Genomic DNA, 14,632 nt, shown 5'->3' with positions numbered 1-14,632 from the left:
ATGCAAGTGGCTTGCTGCATCTTATGGGTGGAGAAATAAAGAATATTTCTAATGTGCTCTTTAGATCATATTTTTCTAGATTCATAGAGCCTTCTCTAGCTCTGTTCAGGCATTTAGTTTCTTTTTCTGAAGAGTGATTTTTCTGTTCCATGCACATACAAGAAATAGACTAGAATCAAATACTCTATACTAAAAAATAAGCCAGTTGGATTACTGGGAACAGCTGCTATCCAGCTGGGACTAGAATTCATTTCTCAGGCGCTTCTTTATATCATTTAAAGGTCATTTTACAGATTAACTGAGGAGCACCAAGAAATGAGATTATGAACTCAGAATTTTGGCAGTGGTCAATTTGACAATATAACACTGTATCAGCTCTAATGCATGACCTTGGTGCTTGTGTACTTCTTGCTTTGTGGCTCCATTCTAAAACTATTGTATCCAGATGAACATCAGAAGTCATTCTAGCATTAGATGTGATATCAATATCTGATTTCAGTGATAGTGCTTTTTCCAGACCAGGTTTAACCACTGCTTTGGTCACATTATTGTAGCCATAATATAACCAGTAACAGTCCCTGAATGGGAAGAAGTCATACACACTAAACTGGAGTGGAATAGGGCTCCTGCTGAGATTAATTCAAGCATCCAACAAGCAGAAAGTCAAGTGGAACGGTTAGGAATATATAGTTACAAATCTGTGTTTAAAGATTTTCAGAAGATTTAAACACCTTTCTGCTGAAAGGGTTCTAGGTATTGCCATGAAGAGATGGATACATAGCAGCCTCTGTCCCCTTGCATTGTTGTTTTTAGTTGGTAACTATTGGAAGTGCTTGGAAAGTCCCTGTTCTACTTTCAGCTTCTGTTTTAATGTTTGCTAGTATAAGCACATACACACAGCTGGCTTTTATTGTCAATTGTGAACTTTCTAATTTGGAAATTTTATAAGCTAAGAAAAGAAATTTTGTGCTTTTTTTTTTAGTCCTGTCTTGCTGCATCCACTTAAATTCATTAAACAGCTGGAAGGAGTGTTCACCTGGGAGAAGATTTTTTTTTTCCCCTCTTATGATGTTAACACTTAGCTTTAGTAATCTCTACTCTGTTCTCAGAGGTAAGCATGTGAGTCTCTCCCATTGTTAGGGGAATGGAAAGGCCATGTTAAATTCCTTTCTCTCAATGAACCTGTTGACATAAACATATCTATGGCTATCAGCTGCCTCTTAGTCACTCAGTGATGTAGATGAGTTCTTGCATCTGCTCTGAGTTCTGTGGGCTCCATACGGGCCATGGCTGCACTGCAGAATCACAGCCCCAGGGAGATCATGCAGTGTGTCATGGTTTAAGCCCAGCTGGTAACTCAGAACCACGCAGCTGCTTGCTCTCTCCTCCCCTTTCTCCCCCCCCCCACCCCGGGGGAGGGGAATCGAAAGAATGCAACTCCCACGGGTTGAGATAAGGACAGTCCAGTAACTAAGGTATAACACAAACCACTGCTGCTACCACCAATAATAATAATGAGAAGGGAAGTAACAAGGGAAGAGAATACAACTGCTCACCGCCCGCCGACCGATACCCAGCCCGACCAAGCGGTGATCTAGCCCTTCTGGGTAACTCCCCCCAGTTTACACACTAGGCACAAGGTACTGTGGTATTGAATACTCCTTTGGCTAGTTTGGGTCAGGTGTCCTGTCTCTGCTTCCTCCCAGCTTTCCTTCCTCCCTGGCAGAGCATGAGACTCAGAAAGTCCTTGGTCAGAGCAAACACTACTTAGCAACAACTAAAACCATCGGTATTATCAGCGCTGTTCCCAGGCTGAAAGTCAAAAACACAGCACTGCACCAGCTACTGAGAAGGAGAAAAATGACTGCTACTGCTGAACCCAGGACACAGTGTTAGTGTGGTGCCCTGGGATTTGGGAAACCCAGGTTCTGTTCCCCCACCTTCTGCAGCTTTCAGTCTGACCTTGCAGATTCATGTGGCATCTCAGTTTGTCTCCCTGTCTTGCAAAGTGTTGTGAGACATTCTGCTGCTAGAATGGGGGCTCAGGAATACTTATGACAGGATGCACCTTAGGACAGAAATGAGTGCTGTCTTTGAACAGCACTCAATAAATAATAAAAGAAAAATAAAAGGGATTTACAGCCCTTATTATAAAGACATTACTACAAAGGAATAGTTCTAACAAAAATAACAGAGGTAATATTTCTTTCTTCAATATCCCCCTCCTCTATAACATGGTGTTCAGCCGTCACAGTTTCCAAAAGATGATTTTTATTGTTCTTCCCATACTATTGGGATTTTTTGAGATGCAGCAGTATTTCTACTTAATGATGGAAGGGTGGTATCCCACTTTCATGGCTGGGATTAGAACTGTGTGTCATTTAGAAAGAAAACAAAATGAACCCAGCTAGCGTACTTGTCTATCTGATTGCTCAAGGAATAGTTGCTGGCATGGGTCTCTTCTGCAAAGACTGTTTTGTGGTGGGAGGTATGCTAGCTTACTGATTACTATTTTGAAGTACCTTGTTTGCTGGTACATGGTTCTTATGCTGGCAGTTCCCAGGACCTTACAACCAACAAGAGGATTCACTGAAGTGTCCACCTGAGCTCTTTCCGTACATAGACATGATGTTTATGAGAGGACCTGAGAACAGATCAAAGCAGCTCCCGTCAAACCCTTTGAGATCAATGTGTGCTCCCCACTCCTTTGTACTAGATGCTCCTGGGCAATTGAAAGAGTGTGTGTTTGTGTGTAGGGACTGAGAGGGGAAGTGTATGTTTTTCTCCTGCTTTACTGTGGGAGAGGGGTGCTGTTCATGTGCTAGACTAAAAAAATCTTTGGCTTGTAGCAAAAGGTGTGAACTGGAATGAATTGTTATAGGCCTCATTTATCTTAATAGACCTTGGGAGGTCTGACAGCACTTTGGATTTTTGTATGCCAGGGATGTGACTGTTCATTATCATGTGAAAGTTCATTACGATGTCTGGCTTTACATGTGGATAGCCTGAACTTCTGAGATTAGATTATGCATCTCTATCAACAATACAAGTTAGGTATAGTAATGAAGGAAAAGGACTATGCTGCTTTTTTGTTTCTGAGGTCTGTCCAAGTCAATTCCTTGCATTGCATTGGTAATTTCCCTTGGGTGGTTTAGCTATTACCAGATAACTTGAGGTTATTAAATACGTGTGCACAGCAGGCCCTCCTTATCTGTTTGTACATTGTTGCCCTCTGTTGCAGACATTCTGTATACACATGTGCATTACAAATGACATGCCTCTATCTGGTTATAAATATTTTCCATTTGGAATTATCTGCTTCTGCTACAGAGATGAGAGGTGATCACTTGAGCATGGAAGATAAGGGGCCAAAGGAATGGAAAATAAAAATTATGAAGCTCTGAGCTGCATATGAAATAAGTGACAATCCAGTGTACAAGCCTATTAGATAAAGTGCTGCAAACAGTTCTCCTTATATGCCTAGCTGCTGCCATGAATTCAAGTCATTACATGAACTCAGGTTGTATGCCTACAGAGTGTCTGAGGGGGAGGAGGGGCTTGGGTTTTGTTTATTTTTTTTTCAGCAAACCTGGTATAACAGGCTTTATTATTTACCAGAAAGAAAGTTAGCTATGTTAATACATTTTGTTTTCTGAAGGCTATGAAATTGTTATTGGAAGGGTGGAAAAGCAGCTCTTCCTGTTCCCAAGACTTTGGGCCACAAATAATCAGATAAAGAAAATGGAAAAGCCTTGGTTTAATTGGTTTGTGTGAATTCTGTCTTTTTTTCCAGCTTACTTGCCTTTCATGCAGAAGGAAGATGTAACTGATAAGATGCTCCTGATATGGCAGTAGCTCTCATGATGTACTGGCTTTTTGTGCTTGGCCAGTTGTCTGTTCTGCCTTGGTGCAAAGCAGTGGATCCCATTCTGACCTACTGCACAGGGTGTTTGGGAAGGCCCTGGGATCCTTGCCAGGAGCAAACTGACCAGTGGACTCTTGAACTCAAAGTGGGCAGTAGCTCTGCTGTGTTTCTGCAGCTGCTGTAATGATTTGCCTGTAAAAGTGTCCTTTATGTTCCCAGAAAATATCCAGCATGGTTCTCTACCTGGGGACCAGTGTGCCTTCTAGGCAGCTCAATGAGCACACAAAGCTAGAGCATAGAAGAAATGAATTGGCATGATTTTGCCCCTTTCATATAATGTGTCAGTCCACAATTTTTGGCACAGGGAGAACGACTGTTACATTAAACCCCATTCTGTATTGAAGAATAATTCCTTTCCCTTCACAGTGAAAAAAGACATATTTGTGCAAAGTGTTAAGGTTAAAGAGGGACGTGGTAATTCCTGGCCTTTGACGTGGAAATAGATATTTCCCTAAAGGTAAAAGCACAAGGCTTGCAGAGATAGCAATAACATCCAGTGTGCATTCTACTGCACCAGATTCAGCAGGGATTTTTAGACTTTAGAAAATGCATAGTTACAAGTGTAGTTAGTTAGTTAGTTTTCACTTTAGCTCCATTGGTAAAATTAAAGCTAAGAAGAAGAGTGTTTAGAACTCGGTAAAATGCATCTGTCTCAGCAAAGCATAAGTGTCGGACTTCACAAGTACAATTGTTCTGAGAGACGTGAGGACTCATTTAAGCACAGAGAATGGGAGTACATTAATGCATGAAAGTTATTGAAAGTGAGGCTTAATTGACTGTTCTTTAGGCTACGTCTCTATGAACGGAAGGCAGTAATTTATTATTTATGACAACGCTGTTTGTATCAATAACTTTAAAATTTGAAGTCTGGGGACAGATTCACAGCTGCTGTAGGACACTGGAGTAAGGGGCTAAGGCACCTTATATCATTGAGCAACTAGCCCGGTAACTTCCCAGTTTAGGAAGGGTAGAGGCATACAAAGTGTAGGCCACTTGGATGTGACGAGATGAAGAGCATGGTGTGTAGGTGGGTTTCCCTCTTGAGAAACTCCCTGGGGCATATGAGAGAAATCTTTCGCTTATTATCTGGCTTGCTGCAACCCCTTCAAAGAAGAGGCAGTACTGTGGTCCAGATTGCCCCTCTGAGATAGGACTGGCCACTCACACAAGCCAAGCAAGCTGCAGCACTGTAAGGAGAACAGTTGCCAGGGCCAATGTCAAGTTGCCGTTCTCTCAGACCATATCCTGAAAGGGAGATGGCTTGTGAAGGGATTCTTATGACCTGAATGATCCCTTCACATACGATCTCTGTAGCTGTGGGATGGCTGTTACCTTCTGAATCCTTATGCCCCCTGCTTTCATCCTGCCCTGCTTCTGCCACTTCCTAAGACCACAGAGTTGCATGAATTATTTAGGACTGCTTTGTCATGATGAATAGGGAAATTTGACAAAATATTTGTGAGGTTGTTTAAAAACAATCTCTTAGAAATATTATAACTTAATTATGTTAATATTAAACATAATTAGGGCACATTAATTATGCTTTCTACATTTCTGAGGAGAGTTGTGTTGTGCTTTCCAGACACCTGTACCATATAGAGACAGGTGGTGGAGTGCAACATAGACAAGCGCCAGATCACCATGTTCCTGTTCCTTATATGGCTGCTCTTTCTCTGCAATTGCAGGCACTCATTCAGCTCAGTCAAATTGAGTCCTTATTTGAGAGCTTCTGCACTGAAAGGCAAACACATCTATCTTTATAAGCCTGTTTGTTTCCATAATTAGAAATTGAATCAACAGTGTATTGAAGATGACACATTTGCTCATTCCCTTTCTTCTCCCTATGGTGGCATAAAGCAGCGAAGCACAATAACTAATGAAAAAGACTGTTTATTATTCAAGACAACATATCTGAAGTGGGAAAAAACAGAGTATGGGTTAAAAATACATTGCTGAAGACCATCAGTGCCGTCACAAACTGTATGATCAGTTCTAGGGGGAGAATCCCATCATTCAGTCCAGCTGGGCAGGATGCTCTAAAACTGTCAAAGGCAATTGAACTCAGATTTCTCATGCAAAACTCAGGAAAATACAGAATACATGGAAAAAACTAACTTAAGCTGTCCTGCTTAGGGCATCTTTAATATTCTTCCCCAAATAATGACTTTTTTCACTTCATTTACATGTCTGCTGTATCCTGTGGCTCACTGAAAATGGTGTCTTTTTTAGTAGACTTTTCTTCTGGGAGAGTCTGCCCAATAGCTTTTGTAAGACAAAGGGTGTGCAGAACACTCTGCTCAGCACTCTGCCTGTGCAAAACAAGGCTAATCTGTTTTAAATAAGAAAGGCCAGAAAATGCCTGACTGCAAAATACTTAGTTGTCACTGCTTGTGGGCCAGTATTGAGGTTTAGTTAAAATGCAGCACATTCGTCTGCCTCCTGAGGCTGATACTGAAGCTCAGCAATGGATCCCTCCATACTGACGGACCATGGGTAAGCCTCCAAGGTTCCCTTGAGACTCTCAGGCCATTCACAATATTTGCAGAAAGCTGCAGCGTAACCAGGAAATTAGAAGTGTGTACTGCCTAGTAAATGTCAGAGCTATAATGTGCATCTGAAGTCATGCTGGTGGCAAGCCAAGATTTGGGTTCCATTTCATTTCCACCTATTTCCACCTAGCTGTGAAAAAGATTTTGTGTTTACTCAGGCTTATAAAGTCAGTCCACATTAGGAAAATTATATGACACGAGTAAGAATAGCCTGCTTGCTAAAAATTAAGATGACTGAGGGAACAATGACTCTATCAAGGGTACTGATTTTCAAGTCCTTGATTAGAGCCTGCTTTCCTTTTATGTATTTTGTACTCAGTGGTGATGCTGCATTGTTGTGGCAAATAAAGCTTTCTGCTATTGCAAAGCTAATGAACAGCCACTTAACCGAGAACAAAGCTTTGATCTTCATGTTCTGATAGTCACCTTCCACAGTGTTCAATTTTGGGAATAGAGAGCTGTTTTGCACTATTTTTAGGGTGGGCACAATTTCAGTAACATAAATTCTTTCGTGTCTATAGTGCTGTTAGCTAGTAGTTTGGTTGATAGTTTCGTGCTTGCTACAAATCTCTGTGCTAGGGGATGAACAGTAAGAACATGGGCTTTGCACAAGCATCATAGAAAACCTGAGTATGAGTTTTTTTCACTTCATAGAAGAAACAAAAAGTATATTGATAAATACACAGCAAATCTAATACAAAGTAGAATAGTGCTCTGTGCTGTGTGAAAGTGTGTCATGTTGTTTATTCAAGGTGATACAATCATAGATAAACAATTTGAATAGATATTGTAGAAAATTCTAGGAATATATTGAGTCCATTCATAAAGTATAGCTGCAGTTTAAGTGCTGTGATGGGCATGGTCATCAGATTATTTCTTTGAAACTCTTGTTCTTTATGAAAAACTGTAAGTATCAGCACTTTGGTATTCTCTCTTCTGTGCTGAGACTTCATTTACTCAAAGGTATGTGGCATGCGTGCACAATCCTGCAGTGCTAGTGGAATCAGCTGCAAGAACATCATGCCTGGTGGTCTGTATAGAGGGGTGAATTTAAGGAATCTCTGTACTGACCATCTTGTCCTTTCCTTCATATCTTCAAGGAAGTAGGTCCACTAAGGTCAAACAGGTTCTAACAATCTTTAGATTAGAAGACCAACAGCTCTGTTCCTCTTTGTCAGCCTAAGAGTGGACCTATCACCTCTTTTCCAAGGATGAGAATTTCATGTGGCCAATAAAGTGTGCTTGCTTTTAATTCCCTGTTGCATTAACCATTCCAGTCTGTGTGTTGCCCTGATCTCTTCGAGTTGCCCAGTTCCCAGAGTGGTTGGCTTATCATGGGTTCAGTGCAAAAACACAGCCCTGGCACGCAGCTAGGAGCAGATTGCACTGCTAATGCCAGCAAAACAATAGAAGACAAAGTTTCATTGATCTGATTTAAAAGAAAAACCCTGCTGTGTTTTATTGGGAAGCAGTCTAGGCCAGGCAGTGTGACAGGGGTTGTACCCCCTCCCACACTGCTTACTGCTGAGTGCTGCTCCTTCCTCCACTGGGCTCCAGTGCCATCCCTTGTCTGATGCAGCTCCCCCACAGCTCAGTGCCCCCAGACACTAGGTACTGGCAAAATGCAGAGGAAAAGAAAACTGCTGTTCTCTAAAGATTAAAGTCTAAATAGACCAAAAAGAAGAAGTAAGTGTGTTGATCCCATTTCACAGAAATGGGGAATTGATTATGGAGAAGCTGAAGATTTCACAGAACGGGCTAGGCAGCACTGAGCTTTTAATGCAGATTTGATGATATCCAGTTTAGCATTGTAACCACAGGAGCATTACTGTGCATCACAGCAAAGAAATTTTTGGATTTACGGAGAGATTTGGAAGAAAGGCGACTTAATAGTACCAAGGGAATTCATATAATATAGCAATGCTAATACGGAATAGTGGTGAACAGTGTTTTCAGTTAATACTGCTGGTGAGCAGCCTATTTCAGCTCTCCAAATTGGATTTTCTCATGCAATGGTCTTTAAACCAGAGATATGATAGCTGTTGATTTAAAAGTTATCAGACTTTAATAAGGAAAGATTCTCCTCCAGTACTTTACTGGTCTTTGTTCTGCTATACGAAGAGCAGAATTCATGGAACTTTTAGAAGACGTAAAAAAGAGTTGTCAAACTTATAAAGAAAAATGGAAAATGGATAAATAATTAATTTTATTCATACTTTTTCCTTGAAATATTGGCAAAGAAAGTTCATGGTCAATAGCTGAGCATATTTTTCTGGAAATATAGTAATCTTGTTTGTTGCTGCAGTAACAAAATACGCACTTATGAAGCTGTGGTACTTTATGATTGAGTGCTTTATTTCATGGTATGTTAATATTAAACAGTCACAGGATTCTGATGTTAATCATGTAGGCTAAGTAGTTACACCTGGGATTTTTTATTACTATATAATTTATGGTCCTTCTACTTTTTGTTTGCTTCCTTTTAGACTTGACTATTTCAGAATTCTCAGTAGTTAAATCAAAGGGGAGTAATTCCATGTGTGAAGACTTCTGTTTTGCTGAAAGAACACATTTTTACATCTTGTCTTGCTGGTACTGCTTGGTGATGTCTAATTCTTTCCTTTCCACAGAAGAACTCAAGGAGAAGCTAAAGAAGTATGTTGATGAAGTGAATGCCCGTAAGCCTGGTTTCATCAAGGTTGTTCGACACAGCAAACAAGAGGGGCTGATTCGATCTCGAGTTAGCGGATGGAGAGTAGCCACAGCACCTGTAGTTGCTCTCTTTGATGCCCATGTGGAATTCAATGTAGGATGGTATGTCTCCCCTTGAATTTTTCTGACCACTTTTCCAAGCGCTGTTCATAGATTACTAACTGGCATTTCTCTTGCACGTAGAGGGTGAGTTAGCATTCTGTTCATTTTAATGAAGATTCAGACACAAGCATGGACATAAGCATGAAAAGTGTATTTGAGCTGCATAACATAATCTAGATCATTTTTATAGTGTGAGTTATCTTCTGGTCTAATTACAATGGATGTAAAATATATTGGAAAACTCCATGTTAAAAACCTCCTCCTATAATGTAGCCCTTTGCCCATGGGGGTGAATTAATTTTTTTTTAAGTAAAAATGTTATGTTTCTTTTATGTTCCACAGTGTAAACAAAGAAGTGTCATTCTGGCACTAAGGTTGCTGCTCTGTGCAAAAGTAACACATAAGTAAAACATCTATTTTAACTTGTGCAGTCTGGATTTAATATCTCTGTTGCTCATTGAGTAAAAAAGATGGTGAAAAGGCAGGAGCTTCTCTCCCTAGGATAGATCTATTATTAACTGTGATCTTGATATCCTTGGTAATATTGAGAGCCTGAAGTTATCATCATTTGGTATAAATGCTCTATGATATGCAGATAATAATTTCTTCCATTCACCAGCTAACATTAAGGTTAATAATAGGGCATCCTAGTTAAAATATTGCAGTGTGTTATTTTGGGGCAGATCCTGCACTGTTAAACCTCAGTCTCAAAGCAGAGGGAGCTCTGAATGGCTAACAGCTGTAGACTTTGCTGCTTCTGAAATACACAGCTGCTCTTTCTTTGGGGGATTGGACTAGATGACCTTTAAAGGTCCCTTCCAGGCCAAAGTATTCTGTGATGACAATCAGTGCTATGCTTCTAATTATGTAATCTTAACATTCTTTTTCCTTTTTTTAGGGCTGAACCAGTGCTTACTAGGATAAAAGAAAACAGAAAAAGAGTAATTTCTCCATCATTTGATAATATTAAGTATGATAATTTTGAAATAGAGGAGTATCCCCTCTCAGCACAGGGATTTGACTGGGAGCTGTGGTGCCGATACTTGAATCCTCCTAAGTCATGGTGGAAACTGGAAAACACAACTGCTCCAATAAGGTAATGCGCAACTGTGACCTAGGTTAGAGTGTCTCTGGCAATGCTCATTTAGATACAACAGATGGAGAGTGGTCTCAGCTATGTAACAGGTTTTACTGACTGTAACATTAAATTAGTTAAATGTCCTTGAGCTGTCCTCTTGAGCTTTTGTCCTTGGGCCCTTCGCAGTCATTTAGAAAACTTCTGTTTGTAGTAGACCTTTTTAAATATGTTTCCTTGTTATTTGCATAGGGCAAAACACATAGCCTAACTAAAATGGTAGACTTGAATGCTCAGCAGCGCTGCTTTCTCCAAATGTCTTGTCTGCTAATTTAGTGGTAATGGGCCAGAAACAGAATTTTCCTTACAGTGCATTATATAAATAGAACTGATCTGACAGTTGTATTCTTTATAATACTGTCACATAGTTTTATGGCTGTGTTATATCCTAGGAGTTAATGCTGGTCCACTGATAATGTGTGAGAAAAGACTGTATTAGATCCTTGCTTTGGTACAACCTAGCTCTGTAATTTCTTATAATTTAGAGTACTGTTAGGGTGGTACAGAATACTCGGGGAGGAGAGTAAGTGCTTCTGAATCCTCAGCAGCTCTGCTGAGATTCCAGGACTTTCTTCTGCCTAGACACTCATACCAAGGAGGTCGCCAGTACCTATACTCTAGCTCTCTGCAGAAAACAAGTGTGAAGACTGTTTTCACCAGGTGCAAAGCAGAGCCTTAAATAGCAGTGGCAGCATAAAGGGGTCACCACTACCAGTCAGTTTCTGTGCAGTCAGTGTAAGGGGTATCTTTAACCCAGTAGTTCTGACTTTTCAGGCAGGTAGCTCTTTTCTGAAGTTTAAACACTCAGTACGACACTGACCCATGTGCTGGTTGTTAAAACGGGACTTATTGGAAAGTAAGAGATAAAAATTCACAGGTTTGCCACAGACACATGTAAAAAATGGTGGCAATTTCCACATCGTTAGAAATTGTCAGTGTTAATGAACTCTGTCAACATTATGAAAATGCTTCAAATACTCTACTAAGTCCTGGAGAGGTAAACCTTCTATATTAATTATGGTGACTTTTTAAACTAGAAGTTTTTAACTTGTATTAAAGACCATATCTTCTTTTCCGTTTTACCCTAAAACTCTGTTCTATGTGAGGACTGTGGAGTGTCCTTTATGAATACTGGATGTTTAGGTTTGTTCCCTACCCCTTTCCCTGGTGCCTTTTATTCAGTGCAACACACTGCATGTGTGTGCTGGATAATTAGAAAAACCCACAAAAGCTACATGTATTAATTGTTGGCTTCTATATTACTTCCAGAATGCTTCCAGAATTATAACAAAGGGAAGCACGTATTATGAAAAATACTTTAAAAAGACCCACCAAAACCAATAGTACTTTGTCATAAAGGAAGCATAATTTTCAAAATTACAGTAACTGCTATTTTCTTCATTAATAAATACATCAGAAATAGTCTTTCATTGCTATAAAGTGGGTACTATAGCACTTCAGATTTATAGCACAATGTTTGAAAAGTCCTTGATCAGAGTAAGCATTACTTGGCAACAACTATAAGCATCAGTGTGTTATAAGCACTGTTCTCAGACTAAAGCTGAAAACCCAGCACTGCACCAGCTATGAGGAAGGAGAAAAATAACTGTCACAGCTGAACCCAGGACACATAAATGTATAGATTTCTCTAGAATTGTACAGTCTGTGATTAAGACATCCTATAGTTGCAGCCTGAATGTTCCTAGTAAAGGCAGGATGATTTTCCCTGTATTGCTAATTAATATCCTGTTGTTATCAAGGGTTCCTGATACCAGCATAATAATCAGAAAATATATTTTTAATCTTTGTTATTGTGGATTATAAGGTACGAGAAAAATGCAAAAGCTAAATGACTCTATTCTCCTCCCCTGCATCTCGTAACAGTAAAATTGTACTCTCTGTGCCTGAGCTCTTACTCTTACCTTCTTAAGATTGGCTCAGCATAGTAAAAGTTGGTTAATTCAGGTCATAGCGTAAATAGGGCTTACTGATTTGGTAAAGATGTATGACTTGTTTAAATTTGGTTAAGGACAATGGACTGATATTACAGTATGATTGTAAGGGCAGACATTTCTTCATTCTGTATTACAGAACGTTATCTTGGATGTTCCTACTCAAGAAATTATCTTCTTTTACATAAATTTACAGACACAGATTTTCTTAGCTGGAGATTAACCTGGCTTCTGTGCGTCATTGGGTATCCTTGTTAATTATCACAGACAAGAAACCTGAGGACTTAGGAGGAACAAAAACTAGAATGGCTGGTGCCTCAGAAACAAAGCTGGGGCTCCTGCATCTAGCATTGCTAGCACTAAAATCCTACCTGGTGAATATGTATGTCCAGTAATTTTGACTCTGTTTTCCTTTAATGGTGCCTATTTCCCCATAGAATCAAGAACATTAGGAAACAAAGCTGAATAAATCTGTTTGAGAAACACCACCCTATGAATCCATCTTAACATACCCTTTAGATATGATTATGTCTGAATAATAAAATAGTTTGTATTCTGTCTGCTAATTTTGTTTGCTGGTGGTTTATTTTTCCAGAAGTCCTGCATTGATTGGATGCTTCATAGTAGATAGAGAATACTTCCAAGAGATTGGCTTACTGGATGAAGGCATGGAAGTATACGGAGGAGAGAATGTAGAGCTGGGGATCAGGGTAAGGAACATAACCAAACAACACTGGTGGCTTACACTTAAAATACAGCTTGCTTCTTACTGCAGGGGAAAAAACAGTCAAAAATGTATGAATTATGGCATACAAAAGATGCAGAGGGATCCACAGCTTTGCTACAAATTGTATTTGGTTGGGGGTGAGGGATGCAAAAAAAAGGAAAAGCTAAAGAACTATCTGGAACAAGGATAGAAATACAGAATTTGTTATTAGTCTTTCATTCAAGCAACAGTGTTAGAGTTCTGCAGAGTTGATACCTAAACTTCATTGCTTACTTGTGATCCCAGACTCAGTAAGGAGGATAGTTTCTCACAAGCTTAATGGAAAAGGCCTTTCTAGATTACTCATTTAAAATAGGAAAATCACTATGGAGCAAACTGGAATATATAGGAATTTATGCCGCCTTTCCTCTGGAGGGGGATTAAGATATTCATAAATGCATAAGTGCACATATTTCCTTTTTCCATCATATATTCATCTGTTTACCATAATGTGGTGTTGTGTGTGATTTGTGTACTTCTTTCTGTATCTCTTCACAGCTAAATACCATTCTGAAAATACAGCACTGTTCTGTTTGAGAATCTTTCAGGGTTTTGATACAGGAGAAATTCTTAGACACATAGGTGGTCATGAAAAATGCTGTGATCTGTGATTATAAAATAAATCCTGAACTCTGCTATGAAATCTTAGTGGAAGCTTGTATTTTGTGCTTTTTCATTGCTAGAGTACAAGCATGCTGTTGTACAATAGCAACAACAACAAAAAAATATTAAAAAAATACGGAGTTCTCCGCTGAGCTGTGAGATGTAACAAAAAATACTAATTTATACTTCTGGTTTCCTGAAATTCTTGTTCTCCCACCTGTCAGAGATAAAGTGATATTGCAGCAAGACAGGGAGGGAGAAATTCAAGGCTGCTTCTTTTAGTAACACCATCCTCCTCTCTGGGAGAGCTAGATAGCTCCCTTCTGTTCCCAAAACCTGATTTTTGCAGCTCAGTGTTACGTTGAGTTGAAAATTAGTGTCACTTTGATTTTTCATTTCCCTATTCAACTGACAAAACCATTGTCTCCTTGTGAGTATGAGGAGTCTTACCTAGTTTTGTGTCATGATATATATGATATGTAGTTTCCTATACTTAGCCTTGCAGAAGTTGATCGGGAAGAGTACTTTGATAGACAAGACCAGAGGGACACAAATCTCTGTGTAACTGAAACTTTGGAGTAGACTGGATCACTGGAATTAGGCCCAACACTGCTGTGATTTCCTTATGGCTTTTTGTCTGTCTCCAAGGAAGCAGTGCCTGATCTACATAAAATACTTTCATCTGTAACAGATTGTAGTGTGCAAGGTAGCATAATGTCTGCTGCCTTAGCTGACTTTATCCTGGCTTGGGTCTGTGTCCCTGGCTATATCAAAACAAATTATGGAGCTACAATGAACAGTTTTTTCAGTAGTTTATTACCAGCTCTTCTCAATTCTCAGTATATCCCAGGATGAATATAAATGTACAGTGCAATGTTAGAGCTTCTG

General features: G+C 39.6%; 1 protein-coding gene across 6 annotated transcripts in view; it reads left to right on the top strand.

The window, feature by feature from the left end:
• The window catches only part of GALNT18 (polypeptide N-acetylgalactosaminyltransferase 18), a 246,158-nt gene that overhangs the window by 156,316 nt on the left and 75,210 nt on the right, over window positions 1–14,632 (top strand). For all 6 annotated transcript variants that reach the window (XM_062620164.1, XM_062620169.1, XM_062620165.1 and 3 more), the window contains exons 4-6: window positions 9,105–9,288; window positions 10,187–10,384; window positions 12,971–13,085. In XM_062620164.1, coding sequence (XP_062476148.1) covers window positions 9,105–9,288; window positions 10,187–10,384; window positions 12,971–13,085 — 497 coding nt within the window. The remainder of the gene's footprint in view (window positions 1–9,104; window positions 9,289–10,186; window positions 10,385–12,970; window positions 13,086–14,632) is intronic.

This window comes from Pezoporus occidentalis, unplaced genomic scaffold, assembly GCF_034315485.1.
Source record: "Pezoporus occidentalis ecotype Australia unplaced genomic scaffold, CSIRO_AGI_Poc_V1 ctg22, whole genome shotgun sequence".
NCBI lineage: Eukaryota > Metazoa > Chordata > Aves > Psittaciformes > Psittacidae > Pezoporus > Pezoporus occidentalis.
This window is presented reverse-complemented; position numbering and strand designations above follow the sequence as displayed.